At 40.1% G+C, this 12,585-nt stretch overlaps 1 protein-coding gene across 17 annotated transcripts in view; it reads right to left on the bottom strand.

The window, feature by feature from the left end:
- The window catches only part of TRDN (triadin), a 165,223-nt gene that overhangs the window by 36,825 nt on the left and 115,813 nt on the right, over window positions 1-12,585 (bottom strand). For 14 of the 17 annotated variants that reach the window (XM_083434895.1, XM_083434896.1, XM_083434885.1 and 11 more), the window contains 8 exons: window positions 11,028-11,063; window positions 9,141-9,194; window positions 6,634-6,654; window positions 3,493-3,525; window positions 3,345-3,383; window positions 2,528-2,554; window positions 1,697-1,723; window positions 905-952 (listed from right to left, as the gene is read on the bottom strand). In XM_083434895.1, the coding sequence (XP_083291021.1) occupies window positions 905-952; window positions 1,697-1,723; window positions 2,528-2,554; window positions 3,345-3,383; window positions 3,493-3,525; window positions 6,634-6,654; window positions 9,141-9,194; window positions 11,028-11,063 (285 nt within the window). The remainder of the gene's footprint in view (window positions 1-904; window positions 953-1,696; window positions 1,724-2,527; window positions 2,555-3,344; window positions 3,384-3,492; window positions 3,526-6,633; window positions 6,655-9,140; window positions 9,195-11,027; window positions 11,064-12,585) is intronic. The other 3 variants (XM_083434884.1, XM_083434886.1, XM_083434891.1) reach the window with 1 other exon arrangement.

The raw sequence follows: 12,585 nt of genomic DNA, 5'->3' as shown, positions 1-12,585 counted from the left end.
TAAATTGGGACTTGTGACCTGCTTCAACAAACATTTGCAGCTGAATCATTCAGAAAATTAATTCTACAAATCAGATCAGCTAAAATAACTAGGGCCAGAAATGTGGACCATGTCACAGGTAAATAGTATGGCCACTTCTCCATGAACAAAAATGTGGACAACAGCACCCACAGGTTTGTATAAAATTTAGAAATGCCGATTTATATGTATAGATGCACATTTAGAAATAATTACCAGTACATAATGGTCGTTTCATTAGCAGTTTCATAGTGGGGAAGACTGCATAGTGTGGCTGCTTAGCCTGCTGTGCCAACTGCTGGTGAGGTTCTTTAATGATCCCTGTGTCCGCTTCTCAGTAGTGGCGCCCACCCTGTGGAACGCCCTCCCATCAGACATCAAGGAAATAAACAACTATCTGACTTTCAGAAGACATCTGAAGGCAGCCCTGTTTAGGGAAGTTTTGAACGTTTGATGTTTTATCCTGTTTTAATATTCTGTTGGGAGTCACCCAGAGTGGCTGGGGAAACTCAGTTGGATGGGTGGGGTATAAATTTATTATTATTATTATTATTATTATTATTATTATTATTATTATTATTACTATTATATTTTAAAGTGGATTTAGGCACTCATCAAACAGAGGACTGTCTTCTGTGAGGTAGGACACAAGGCCACCACAAAACTGAAGATGACTGAATGGGTTAATTCCAGTCACTGCAGAAATATGATTAGTGACACAGAAACTGAATTTCATCAGAAACCTGATCCAGAATTATGTGTCAAGAAAGAATACTAATAGCTAGAGAGACAAAATCAAGATGGTCCACTTTTTGAATGTGATTTTATTTTTAATCGCTATGGTGCTCTCCTTAGATAACATCAGCTTCACTGAGTTTCTCCTTACCTTTCTCTACCACCTTCAACGGCCTATCTTCTTTCTTTTCATGTACTGCTGCAAAACAAAGATAAGGCTTTTGTAACACTTCCAGTCTCAGGAAGAGTGGCTCATGCAAGCTTTCTCAAAGCACTGAAAACGCTGCTGCTTATTTGAAAGCAACTGACATTATCCTGATATTGATCTAATCTACCTTTCTAATAAACGTTATAAAACTGTAGAGTTACTTTTTTTTGCCTTCCAATAAATCTGCAGGAAGAATGAAGCCTTGCACAGTTGCAAAATGTATCATGGAAAAGTCAGCTCCCTATCTTACCATTATAAATGCTGGTATAAAACTCTAATAACATAGGAACTGGCTTATGCTGAATGAGACCGTAGGCTCACTGGTTCATGAACGACTACAATGGTTGGCCAAGGTTGTCGAGGGTTTCAATCAGCTTTACCTGGCCAAGTTAGGGAGTAAAGCCAGGATCCAGCTGCACCCCATACTGGTTGAAGGGAGTGAGGCAGCAGTAAATCACAAAGAGTTGAGGTTAACTCTTCATACTGCGCTGACCTCATCACCATCTTATCCTTGCTCCTCTACTGCCCATACCCTTATCTAGTCTGCTACCGATTCATCGGCTGGAGCATGGATTAAGGTTCCCACATGACACTATACACCCAGCTCCCAGGATTATTAAATTGCATGGAGGTCCTTTCACAAACCCATCCTATGTTCAGCTTGGCCATGGACTCAGTCCAAACACTATATATTGTATAAATTTAATTTTACTGTAAAATGTAAACAGTACTGACCTTTTGGCTTATGAACCTCTGTGGTCACTGTGAAATAAAACAGAAAAAAACATTGTGAACATTTAATGGACCTCTAGGATTTATCCAAAACACTCTTGTTAGGGGCAGCTGTGTAAATGGAGAAAATAAATCAATAAAAAGCAACAGCTTCAAGTTGCTGCAACAAAGGTTTCCCTTCAGTTTTAGCAGAGCTTTCAATGCAAATCCTTTCCTGGTTCAGGAAAGGGTTTGCATCAGAATTCCCTGCTAAAATGAAGGTGGTGGTGAGCAAAACATTCATTTTAGCAGCACCATGGGGATCTGGGTTGTGGAGCAAAAAAGCTCGTGCCATCTCCACTTTAAGGAAAATGAATATGCTTTAAGGAAAAGGACAATGCTTGAAGTAGCTGACACCTCCACTTATTAAAAAGGAGCACTGGTAGCAAGGCTGGGGAAACCCTTTTCCTAATAAAGTGGTACCTCGGGTTACAGAAACTTCAGGTTACAGACGCTTCAGGTTACAGACTCTGGTAACCCAGAAATAGTACCTCGGATTAAGAACTTTGCTTCAGGATGAGAACAGAAATCGTGCGGCGGTGGCAGCGGGAGGCCCCATTAGCTAAAGTGGTACCTCAGGTTAAGAACAGTTTCAGGTTAAGAACAGACCTCCAGAACAAATTTAGTTCTTAACCTGAGGTACCACTGTACCTGATATCACTGCCAGGTTGAGCAGCAGTGGATTAGATGGACCCATTATCTGTCTCAATATAATGAAGCATGTGATATTACAAGAAGCCATAACATTATACTGTACATATATTTGGGATATATATTTATATTTTAATCGCTTACCTTTTGGTTTATGAGCTTCATGTGTCACTGAAAAATTAAACAAAGAATTTCAATGTGTTCAAACTACATATATACAGCTCAGGGGGGAAGGGGGATGGCTCAGTGGTAGAAGTACATGCCTTGAATGCAGAAAGTCCCAGGTTCAATTCCTATTATCTCCACAAAGGAGAGGGAAAAGATCCCTGTCTGAAACCTTGGAAAATTACTGCTAGTCCTGGTAGACAATACAGAACCAAATTATACACCATTTGGTCTGACTCGGTATACGGCGGCTTCTTATGTGCCGTGGCCACCAGAAACAAAGCTCTCGTACCCAAGACCTCAAGCAAAGATGCTTTGACCAAAGGATCCACCAGTAAATCATCCCATGTCAAACTGGTGTATTAATAGTATTGAGGGCCACAACGTATACATTGTCTGCATGAAATTTACATGCCTTAAAAAAAAAAGGTGGCCTGCTGGAAACACTGTGATGGGGGAAACCATTGCAATGAACAACAGGTTATGATATTTGCTTTTTGGTTAGTTAGTTAGTTAGTTTTATAAATATTTTTATTGATTTTTAATTTCAATTTACAAAACATATCCACACTCTTGCTGATTTGTTTGCAATTTAGATTCTACTTTTTAACATAAAAAGCACGGGAAACACATGGTGGTTACAATCTCCTCCAAATTATTTCTAGCCGAGTTCTCCATTTTAATTCACTAGTTATGGCATACTGAATTTTATAGCATTTAGTTAATTTAAAATTTTAGCTTAGAGATAAAATAGGAGAGCATTATGTTCTATGATAACTTTTCCCTCATATCTTACCAGCTGCTTTGACAGGCACATCCTTCTTTGGGAGCTTGGCTGAAACACAAACATAAAAGGAGAAATAGTTGGTTATTGCATATCTGGAACAGATGCATTATCAGTATGTTTAAAGAAAGCAAAGATTTGAAAATATGAGCATATTTACCTGTTTCTACTGGCTTTTCTTTTTTGTGTGGTTCTACAAAGTTGGAGGAACAAAGCCGGATAAATTATTTCTGCATTTTGAGGTTCACAGTGAATATTAGAACCATTATATAGAATGAGATAGCAGACTGAAATTGCAGAACTGTCAAATGCATTACTTTAGCATGCAGGCAGGAGGCCATATTTTGAATGTTCCCCCCATATAACCAACTTCTGCATGTAATAAGTTGGGGCATGACTAAGCGGGCTATGCAAAATCTTTTTAATGTACTAGTTTACTAGATGCATGGAGTGGGCAACATTGAGAAATACCTAAACTGAGTTTAATTTTGGACTAGCAGTAGTTTGATTATGTTCTTGATCTAACATGGTAGAATGCACTCAAGCACTTTGTTGGATTCCACTCAGAAGTGGGGAATGGGGGTTTTTTTTTAGCTTGAGGGATGGATAATTGTGGTGGCCATGGCCAGAGACAAACATGGGTGGGGCCTGAGGTAAAATGGGTAGACAAATAGATGTGATGTTTTGGCTCCGGCTCCTGAGTGCTGAGACGCTTTTGGTTCCCCCAATGGTTGTTTTTTTTAAAATGGGTCCGTCCCTCTAAATGTTCAGAGGGCATTCAGCTTCAACCTCTGGCTCTGCGCAATGTCAGGACATTGCAGGATGTCATGCGAGCCATGTCAGGATGTCACGCGACATCGTGTGCATGACATTAGGACATCATGTCAGCCCCCCTCAATCATGTTGAGAAGATAGCACCTCTGTTACAGCAGGTTACATTCCAAACATACAAATTTCAAAGGTTTCTACACCCAGCTGTAGCAACATTATCACAGTTCAAGGACACACTCCAGTTAGGTAAAAGGACTTGTGGAACAGCACCAGAGAGGGGTATGGCCTAGGGCCGGCACGTCCAACTCCCAAGTGACAGCGATCTACTCACAGTTTTAAAAAAACAGGCAGTGATCTACCTCCATTGTCACTGGAGGATAGACCAGAGTTGTTGAGCTTTTTTTAGGAAGCCAGAGTTGTTTTTGGAGGAATATCATTAAGGGTTTGAAGATCGACCAGGATCAACCAGGGCACCCTGCGATTGACTAGTGGATCGCGATTGACCTGTTGGACATGCCTGGCCTAGGGAAAGCCCTACATTCCAGTTGGAGAGGCCTGAAGGGCCTTATGTAACTGTTTCTGTGTTTATTATTTTGAAATTCCTCATGTCATAACCTTTGATTAAGATCAAACTACGTGAACACTTCTCTATGAGCAGACTCTTATTCATTGGGCTCATACCCCAACCTGCCATCAATGGCCTTCTACCTTCACACTAGGGGAAGGGATAGCAGGAAGGAGTATGGGCCATGTGTGTACATGAAAACTGGCAAGAGAAGAGAGGATATTTGGGTGTCTGGTGAAGATATGCTTGCATGATCTTGAGGACTTGCTAAGCTAGTTAGGGAGTTGTTTGTCCTTCCCCATGAGAGAAGCCTAAGGTTGTCTACTACGTTCAGGGAAGCTATGAACCAATGACTTCTTAGATCACAGCTCAGATCTTAGCCTGTATGCTAGAGTAACTCTGAGCTACCATTCACACACAGCAATAGACTAAGTACTTGGTTCTAAATAGTATACCTTGTTTGCAAACCAACCAATTCTCAACAATCTTAATGTATGTTTGGTAGCAGACATGTCCTTTAAATAACCTCTATTGTCAAAAAAGCTGACATGTCATTTTAAAATCTCATCAATATAGTTTTGATGTAAATTCATAGTTTGCTGAAATATGCTTCAGGTTTTTTCTCACAGCTAGCTTGCTCCCCCTGCCTGATTCATGCAGTAATCTCATTGTTCAAGTCATGTTTTCAGTGTACTCAATTATGATTGCTGAAAAACATGAATCATGGCATCACATCTGTCAGCTTCTTACAACTGCCCCTGACGACACACATATATGCTCCCAGTAAAATTATGATAGGAGTAAAGCTTTAAATGGAGTTTTGGGCAGATCACTATATATACACCTATGTCCATGTTATTAATAATTAGAGGGAACCAGATTATGTTGCTGAAAGTGCTGCAGAAAATCTATAACACACTCTGGGCACTGAGGTTCCATGATGTCCAAACATGGTTTCTTGGAAACAGAAGCATTGGGATTTAGTGGACTCCACAGAAGGACCTCTGTTAGGCCTCTGCTGCTGCCATGAGCCTGCACTGCAGTAGCCAAGGCCATGAGGAACTTTGGGAAACTTTGCAGTACATGTTTCTGTACTGCAGTAGCCAATATGGTACCCACAAGATGTTACTCAACTCTACCTCCCATCAACCCTACCCAGCATGGCCAATGGTAAATAAGTGGGAAGTGGATTAAGGCATTTCTTTGAAATCCTATTCCCTCTTCTTCATAAGCCTCTTTAGGCCACAAAATATGGGTATTTAAATCTTTTACAGTTCAGAGTTTATGTTTTGCAGTTTCTTTTAAATCCTGTATCACTCATACAGTTTTAAATTAGATAATCCAAATCTGCAGCTTTGAGTGCCATAACTCTGCAAAATTCATCTTTCAGCTTAGACATTTAATTCTTTCAAATTTTCACATTCAAATATCCTCACACATAACTTCATAGTTTCAACACTGAGGAATGAGAGCTTAGGCTGTAATCCAACCCCTCGGCTGGCAGCAGCAGGGCTTGATGGAATGGCGTCACCCATGGTGAAGAGGGTCATATTGGACATGTTGCCAGATTAGACATCATGTGGCAGCAGCAAGGCTGGCTCAGAATCCAGCAGATCCTATGCTGGCCCAACCCCACCTCCTCACCTCTTTGCTTTAGGGGATTTCATAGGCTATGGGCAGTGGTGATACCACCAGATGTGGCTTCTGCCTGAGCACTGCTTGGGCAGGCAAACTGTGGTGTACTTTTGTTGGTGAGGATTTACCACTAGCAGAGGCTGGTGAAGCCAGGCAAGCCCCACGCCAGGCAGCACAGTTAGCTATTTTATTTTTATTGTTGCATTCTAGAAAATCATCTATCTTAAAGCAGCATGGTCCTAGAAAAAAAATCACAAATTCCGGCTTATTTTTTTAGTAGGCAAAATATTAAAAAACAGAGATTGGTTTGCATAGCCTCTGCAAGCCCACCTGCTATTGACTTCTTGGCAACTGGGGGAAAAAAATGGAAAAGGGAAATTGTTTATTTTTCTTGTATGTACCACAGTGGAGTTTTGTACAGTAAATAGTAATTGCTTTATAATGTAGATATAATTCTACTGTAGGATGTCTTCATTCAGCTGAGAAACACTTATACAATTTCCCTGAACATGCTTTAAGTGTTGATTTTATATTTCCAAAGGAAACATATACTTCAGAATGCAAGGTCTTCTTTAAAACAAAGGAATCATATGCTGTCAAGGAAGAGTAGTATTTGCACCCGCAGGAGCCTGCAGTTGTTTCATGCTATGCTATCAAGGGAACAGAACTATTAACGATAACTTGCAGTACATTTGTCAACTGCTATGAAGGCTATCCTGGTCAGTAAGTGGCGTGCTAATGAAGTCCCTTCTGACACACAGTGGTTAGATAAAGTCTGGGATATATCCTATAATGTGGAATTGACCCATCAAAGCTTAGTAAGCTTAGACAGGTGTTTATGGCTCATTTCTCACACATGGATAGGATTGTGGTTTGCTGTTCCCATTTATGATAGGGGAGGATTAAAGCAGAAATGCACTCACAGTACACATCATTGTGTGCACCATGACATGTGAATGCTGTCAACAAGAAGCTCTCCATATAGTCCTTGTTTTGCGCTTATTGATCACTGACCGCTTTATAATAATTTTTGTTGCCATTAGGCTGACTGCACCCTTTTCAATTTCTGTATTAAAAGTTTTATAGCTGCTGTTGAATCCATCTGTTTGGTAATTAATTAATAACACAAGACTCTTTAAAACTTACTGCTAATGTCTCATTGTGTTGGGTAACACTGTATCTAGTATTTTGAATGAATCTATCACATTATGTGGATTGTGTGATATATATTGCTTGCAAAAACTATAATAAATCAAGTGTGTAAAAAAATTCAGCAACGTTTCTGTCTTCCTTAACACAGCGGGAGGAAAATAACATTGTTCTGATATATTTCATTTTGGATTAAAAATGGTTAATTTGAGGACAGATAAGTACATCTCCCTCAAGGGGGGTATCTCAAGAATGATACCTCATTTAAAGCTCCACCCAATTCAGTCTTCTTCATTTTTTAAAATGTCGTCCTGACAACATGCAGGATGGACAAGAGGGGAGGTCTTCACACAACGCATAAACCAGGCACAGGCAAACTCAGATGTTTTGGGACTACAACTCCCATCATCCCTAGCTAACAGGGCCAGTGGTCAGGGATGCTGGGAATTGTAGTCCCAAACATCTGGAGGGTCGAGTTTGCCTATGTCGGCATGAACTGTAGGATTCGCTTCTGCAAAATATTGTGGTGACCACCAATTTGGATAGCTTTAAAACGGGTTTACACAAACCCATGGAGAACAAGGCTATTGATTGCTACTAGCCATCATTGCTGTATGAGGCAGTCTTCTTCTGTATATCAATTGCTGAGGAGCACAAGAGGCAAGAGGGTTGTTGTATTGATATCCTGTCTGAAGGCTTGCCATGGGTATCTTGTTGCCCATTGTAAGCCCAGGACACTAGCCTAGATGGGTGCTTCTCTCTGTCCCAACCTTGCCACCAGCCTGCTTTGTCTCAGCCCCATTCAGGTAAGGTGCACCGACAGCAGTGTCGAGAGGTCAGCTCCATGGCTCTGCCCCACCACATAGGCTGTTATCATTCAATGGTCAGCAGACCAAGTTGCTAAGCGCCTCTTTTGAAATAGAAAATACAAGGAAATGGCCAGCAGGCATTTTTTCAGCAGCTGCCAAACAGGTGGGAAGTCTTGGACTGTTCTGCCTCTGTAGCTCAGTATGATGTGATCTAAGTGTGGGTGATCTTCAGCCATGTTTCATTCACAGTTGGCCCACTGAAGTTAATGAACACGACTACATCATGTCTTCTAATTTCATCATGTCAACTCTGAGTAAAGCTTAGTAGAATACCACCCTGTGTGTCTATGAAAAGGAGTGGGGTGGAGGGGAGCTTGAGTGTTGGTGTCAGAACTGAATCAGAAGCAGAAAAATAGCTCTGGGCTCTGGAAGGCACCTTTGGGTGGGGCTTCCTCTCTGGGGATGATGAGGAGCAGTGGGATATGCTGCAAGTTATACAGTGAGTCGACTTGGGTGCAATACGTCTATTATAGAAACATTGTAAGTCTCTGGCGAATTCTTCCTCTGGAGGAAACTAGTCCCTGGTAAGCACTGCTACTGGGGCTTCCACACTTATCAGAAAAGTTGTGTGTACATATAACACCAGTGAAGGATTTTCTTTCTTAACATGCAACACTTGTTATGACACATGTTAGGAACTACAGACACATGTTCATAGCAATGACACCGCGCCATTATTCTTACCCAACACAAACCAAAAAGAACATTAACTTGCAGAACCCAGCAGATGGTGCTATGATGCAATAAAATGCACCATAACCAGAGCAGTTGATTGAATACATTGAAAATAAAGCAAGAGAAAACAATTTAATCACTTACCTGGTGCTGCTACTTTTACAGAAGCTGGTTGGGCTGCAGGAGCTTTTGCTGGCTCTTAAAATGAGAACAAATTAAAGCAATTACTACAAAGCATTCTACAGCAAAAACACAGAGACATGGGGAAATTTCAGATGAAAAAGATTGCCCTTAGCATCTCTTGCATAGGAGAGCAGAGAAAGAAGATTATTAAAAACAAAGTGCCTATCTGCATTCTACTCAATCAAAGGCATGGAAAAAGTAATGAGCAAAAATGGTTATTTGGAACCACTTGATAATTGCTTTCATTAACAAATATGGTTTTACTATTGTATCACTCTGCGCTGCATTCTAGTACAGTAGTAGTTTTCTTAGCCACATGCAACATTTGCATATATGGCAGAAATAGTTATGGGGAAATACCCCCCCCCCCCACCAGAAGGAAAGCACAACCTTCTGAAAATGCACAGCATTAAGAGTTTCCAGGATTCTTGAGGATTCAGAAAAAAAATAATACTACTGCAGGCTGTTTCCTGAATCTCTAGCCTAGATTAGAGTCACCTGTGCTGCGCTGGTGTCAGAAACACATAGGACTGTGAGGGTAATGTCACTGCAACATGAAACAGAAGATGTTTCGGTTGCCCTTGTTTTAGTCACAGTTCTCTTTCCCCCTTTTCTTCCGCTGGAATACACGTCTTAAACAATAGGTTAAATTAAAAGAATCCCTTTCGCCAGTCCCAGCCCTACCCTTATGCTGAGTGAGGCAGCTACCTTAGGCAGCTGATTTTGGGTGTCATGAAAGGGAAGCAAATTCTTAGTTGTTTATTTTATATTATTTTAACTGCCTGGGAGGTGGAGAGACAATTGTGGGATTTTCTGCCTCTGGTGCCAAAATAACTTGACTGGCCTTGGATACTATAAACCCTCATGGCATGGGGTGGGAGCACCATTGCGTACTTTGCCTCAGGCAGCAGAATGCCTTGGGCCAGCTTGGCCATCCATTTTGTGAGGATGGAGTTAGTGCTAATAGCACAGTTCTATGCATGTTTTCTCAGAAGCGAGCTCCACTCTGCTCAACAGGGCTTATTCCCAGGTTGCAATAAGAACTGTTATTATACCTCAAGTCAGGTATAGGGAACCTTTGGGCCTACACATGTTGTTGAACTACAACTCCCATCATCCTTGGCCACTGACCATGCTTACTAGGGCTGATGGGAGTTGTAATTCAGCAATATCTGGAGGTATCTTCACACCATTATATTATACCTGTGTAAATAATGCATAATATAGAAAGGACTTTAATGAAGAGTCACTTGTTTCCCGTGTAAGCCCCACTGAAATGGAGACTGAAGAACAGTCAAGCTTAGGCAAGTGCTTCCTATATGTTTAAGGTCACGGCATACACAGAAAACACAGATGCACAAGCTTCCCAGCTTTTCTTTCCAGTTCTTGACCACCAAGAACATGTTCAGCTAAGATCACAGCTGACATTTCATTCCCCATGAAAGCCCTGCTTTTTCGAGACGTTAGATTAAAAAAAAAAAATGAGGAAGGGAGGCAATAACTGTCAGTCACAAACAGGAATGAGGAATTGGAAATACAGTGTGAATTGATTTAGAATGGAAGAGGCAGCTGAAGTCTAAACATGTCATTTTAGAATTATAAATGGTGTCACCACCTCCTTATTTGCATCTTCTTGCAATTTCATAGCACTATCCTATGAATGCCTCTTCAGACATATGTCCCATTGAGCACAATGGAACCTGCTGTCAGGTAAGGGAATAAACGAACGAGCTGTTTTTAATTTCAGTACATTGAATCACTATCATTTGGGTACATTGGAACAGGCTCTTTTAAAACTGAGCTATATAAAAAACAGGATGTACAACCACAACTAAAAACGAGACATACTTTTGAGGTCTTTTGTCAAAACAGCTTCTTTCTTATCTGCAAGAATAAAACACACACAGAGGAATTAGCAGCGGCATTGTACTGAATGCTATCACATATATTTACAAGTGATTCGATAACACAAATGCCCAAAGAACACATTTGGAGTCTTCATCCTTCATTTTGCAACACAGCACAACCTCAGGTAGAAAGACAGCCAATAGGATTTATCTGATCATCACAAAAAGAACCATATTTATTGTTTTATTTTTTGCAGGATTCCTATTAAATGCCCTTTCTTTGATCAAAAGCAATAAAACGCCTAGAAATTTCAAGGGGAAACTCAATTATTCTTGGGTGTACGTACACTGCTCTCTGAACTAAAAATATTTCTGGGTTAATCTGCTGCCTCTGCTAGCATGTTTTCTAGGAATCACTTCAAAGCATGCTAATTACCACATTGAGATGAAATTAATCATAAAGCAGCTTTCGGCCATGGGGGTCTGCTGAAGCATTCAAGAAACGCTTTATAGTTGCCAGATATGGAAATTTTAAAAGGTGTCACTTGTAGTTGATATGAATCATTTATCACAATAATCTGCCATTACTGGAAGCTATAAAACCTGAATACACAGGCAGCATTATATGCAATACCAGATGTGAGCTACAATTAAATACCCTGAGCTCACTCAAAAATATTCTGAAATATTGGGATAGTGTGATATATTTTGGATAAAGAATATATTTTAAACACCTTCTTCATAGCTTCATAGTCCATACAAGTGTATTTCATTGTTGGCCTATTTTTCATACTTAACATCCTGATGCTCCAAAAGAGTCAAATAAGGAGGTGATGGAATACTGCATGAACACTCAGGTGTATTCTTTCTCTCTTTCTTTTTCTCTATCTCTCTACATATATATATATGAGGTTTAAACACAATAAAATACAATGGCATTTAATAAAATTTCCTTTAAAATAGATAAAAATGAGGTTAAAAACAAAATTATGTAGCACAAATAAATTTAGCAGTGTTTTAAAAAATTAAGTTACATCTCCTTCGAATATCTCAAAGATTATCTTGGACTGTGAGTACTCCTCACTATACATTCATTATATGATCAATTCAACATGCATTGTATCTATTGGAGAATGAGGATCTTAAGTTTTCAAAACTGACCAGTAGTGAGATACACTAGTGAGATAAACTGACCAGTAGTGAGATAAACTGACCAGTAGTGAGAAACAATCTGAGCTGCAACTATGAAAAGAAGTTCAATTGCAAATCAGATGTTTATAATGTTGCCAGGATTTTTAGTATGCTGCATGCATTAGTACATTACTCATCAGTAAATCTCATTTCTTAATAGTTCACAGGTTTATAAAGTTTTGAAGTAGCTTCCTCTCGCTCCTGTCCAGTGATGTTGAACAAATCCTGGAGAACTTAACTGAATTCACATTCTGACATGGAAGTAATATAACAATGAAATTATAGCCTGGACAGAGTAGCCACCTTTTGACGAAGGAATCAGCAGGCCACCAGTTCAAGCAGTAAAACTGAAGTCATAGAGGTATATT

This window comes from Podarcis tiliguerta (assembly GCF_965153285.1).
Source record: "Podarcis tiliguerta genome assembly, chromosome: 3".
Lineage (NCBI taxonomy): Eukaryota > Metazoa > Chordata > Lepidosauria > Squamata > Lacertidae > Podarcis > Podarcis tiliguerta.
Note: the sequence above shows the minus strand (reverse complement) of the source record. Positions and strands in the feature narration are given on the sequence as shown.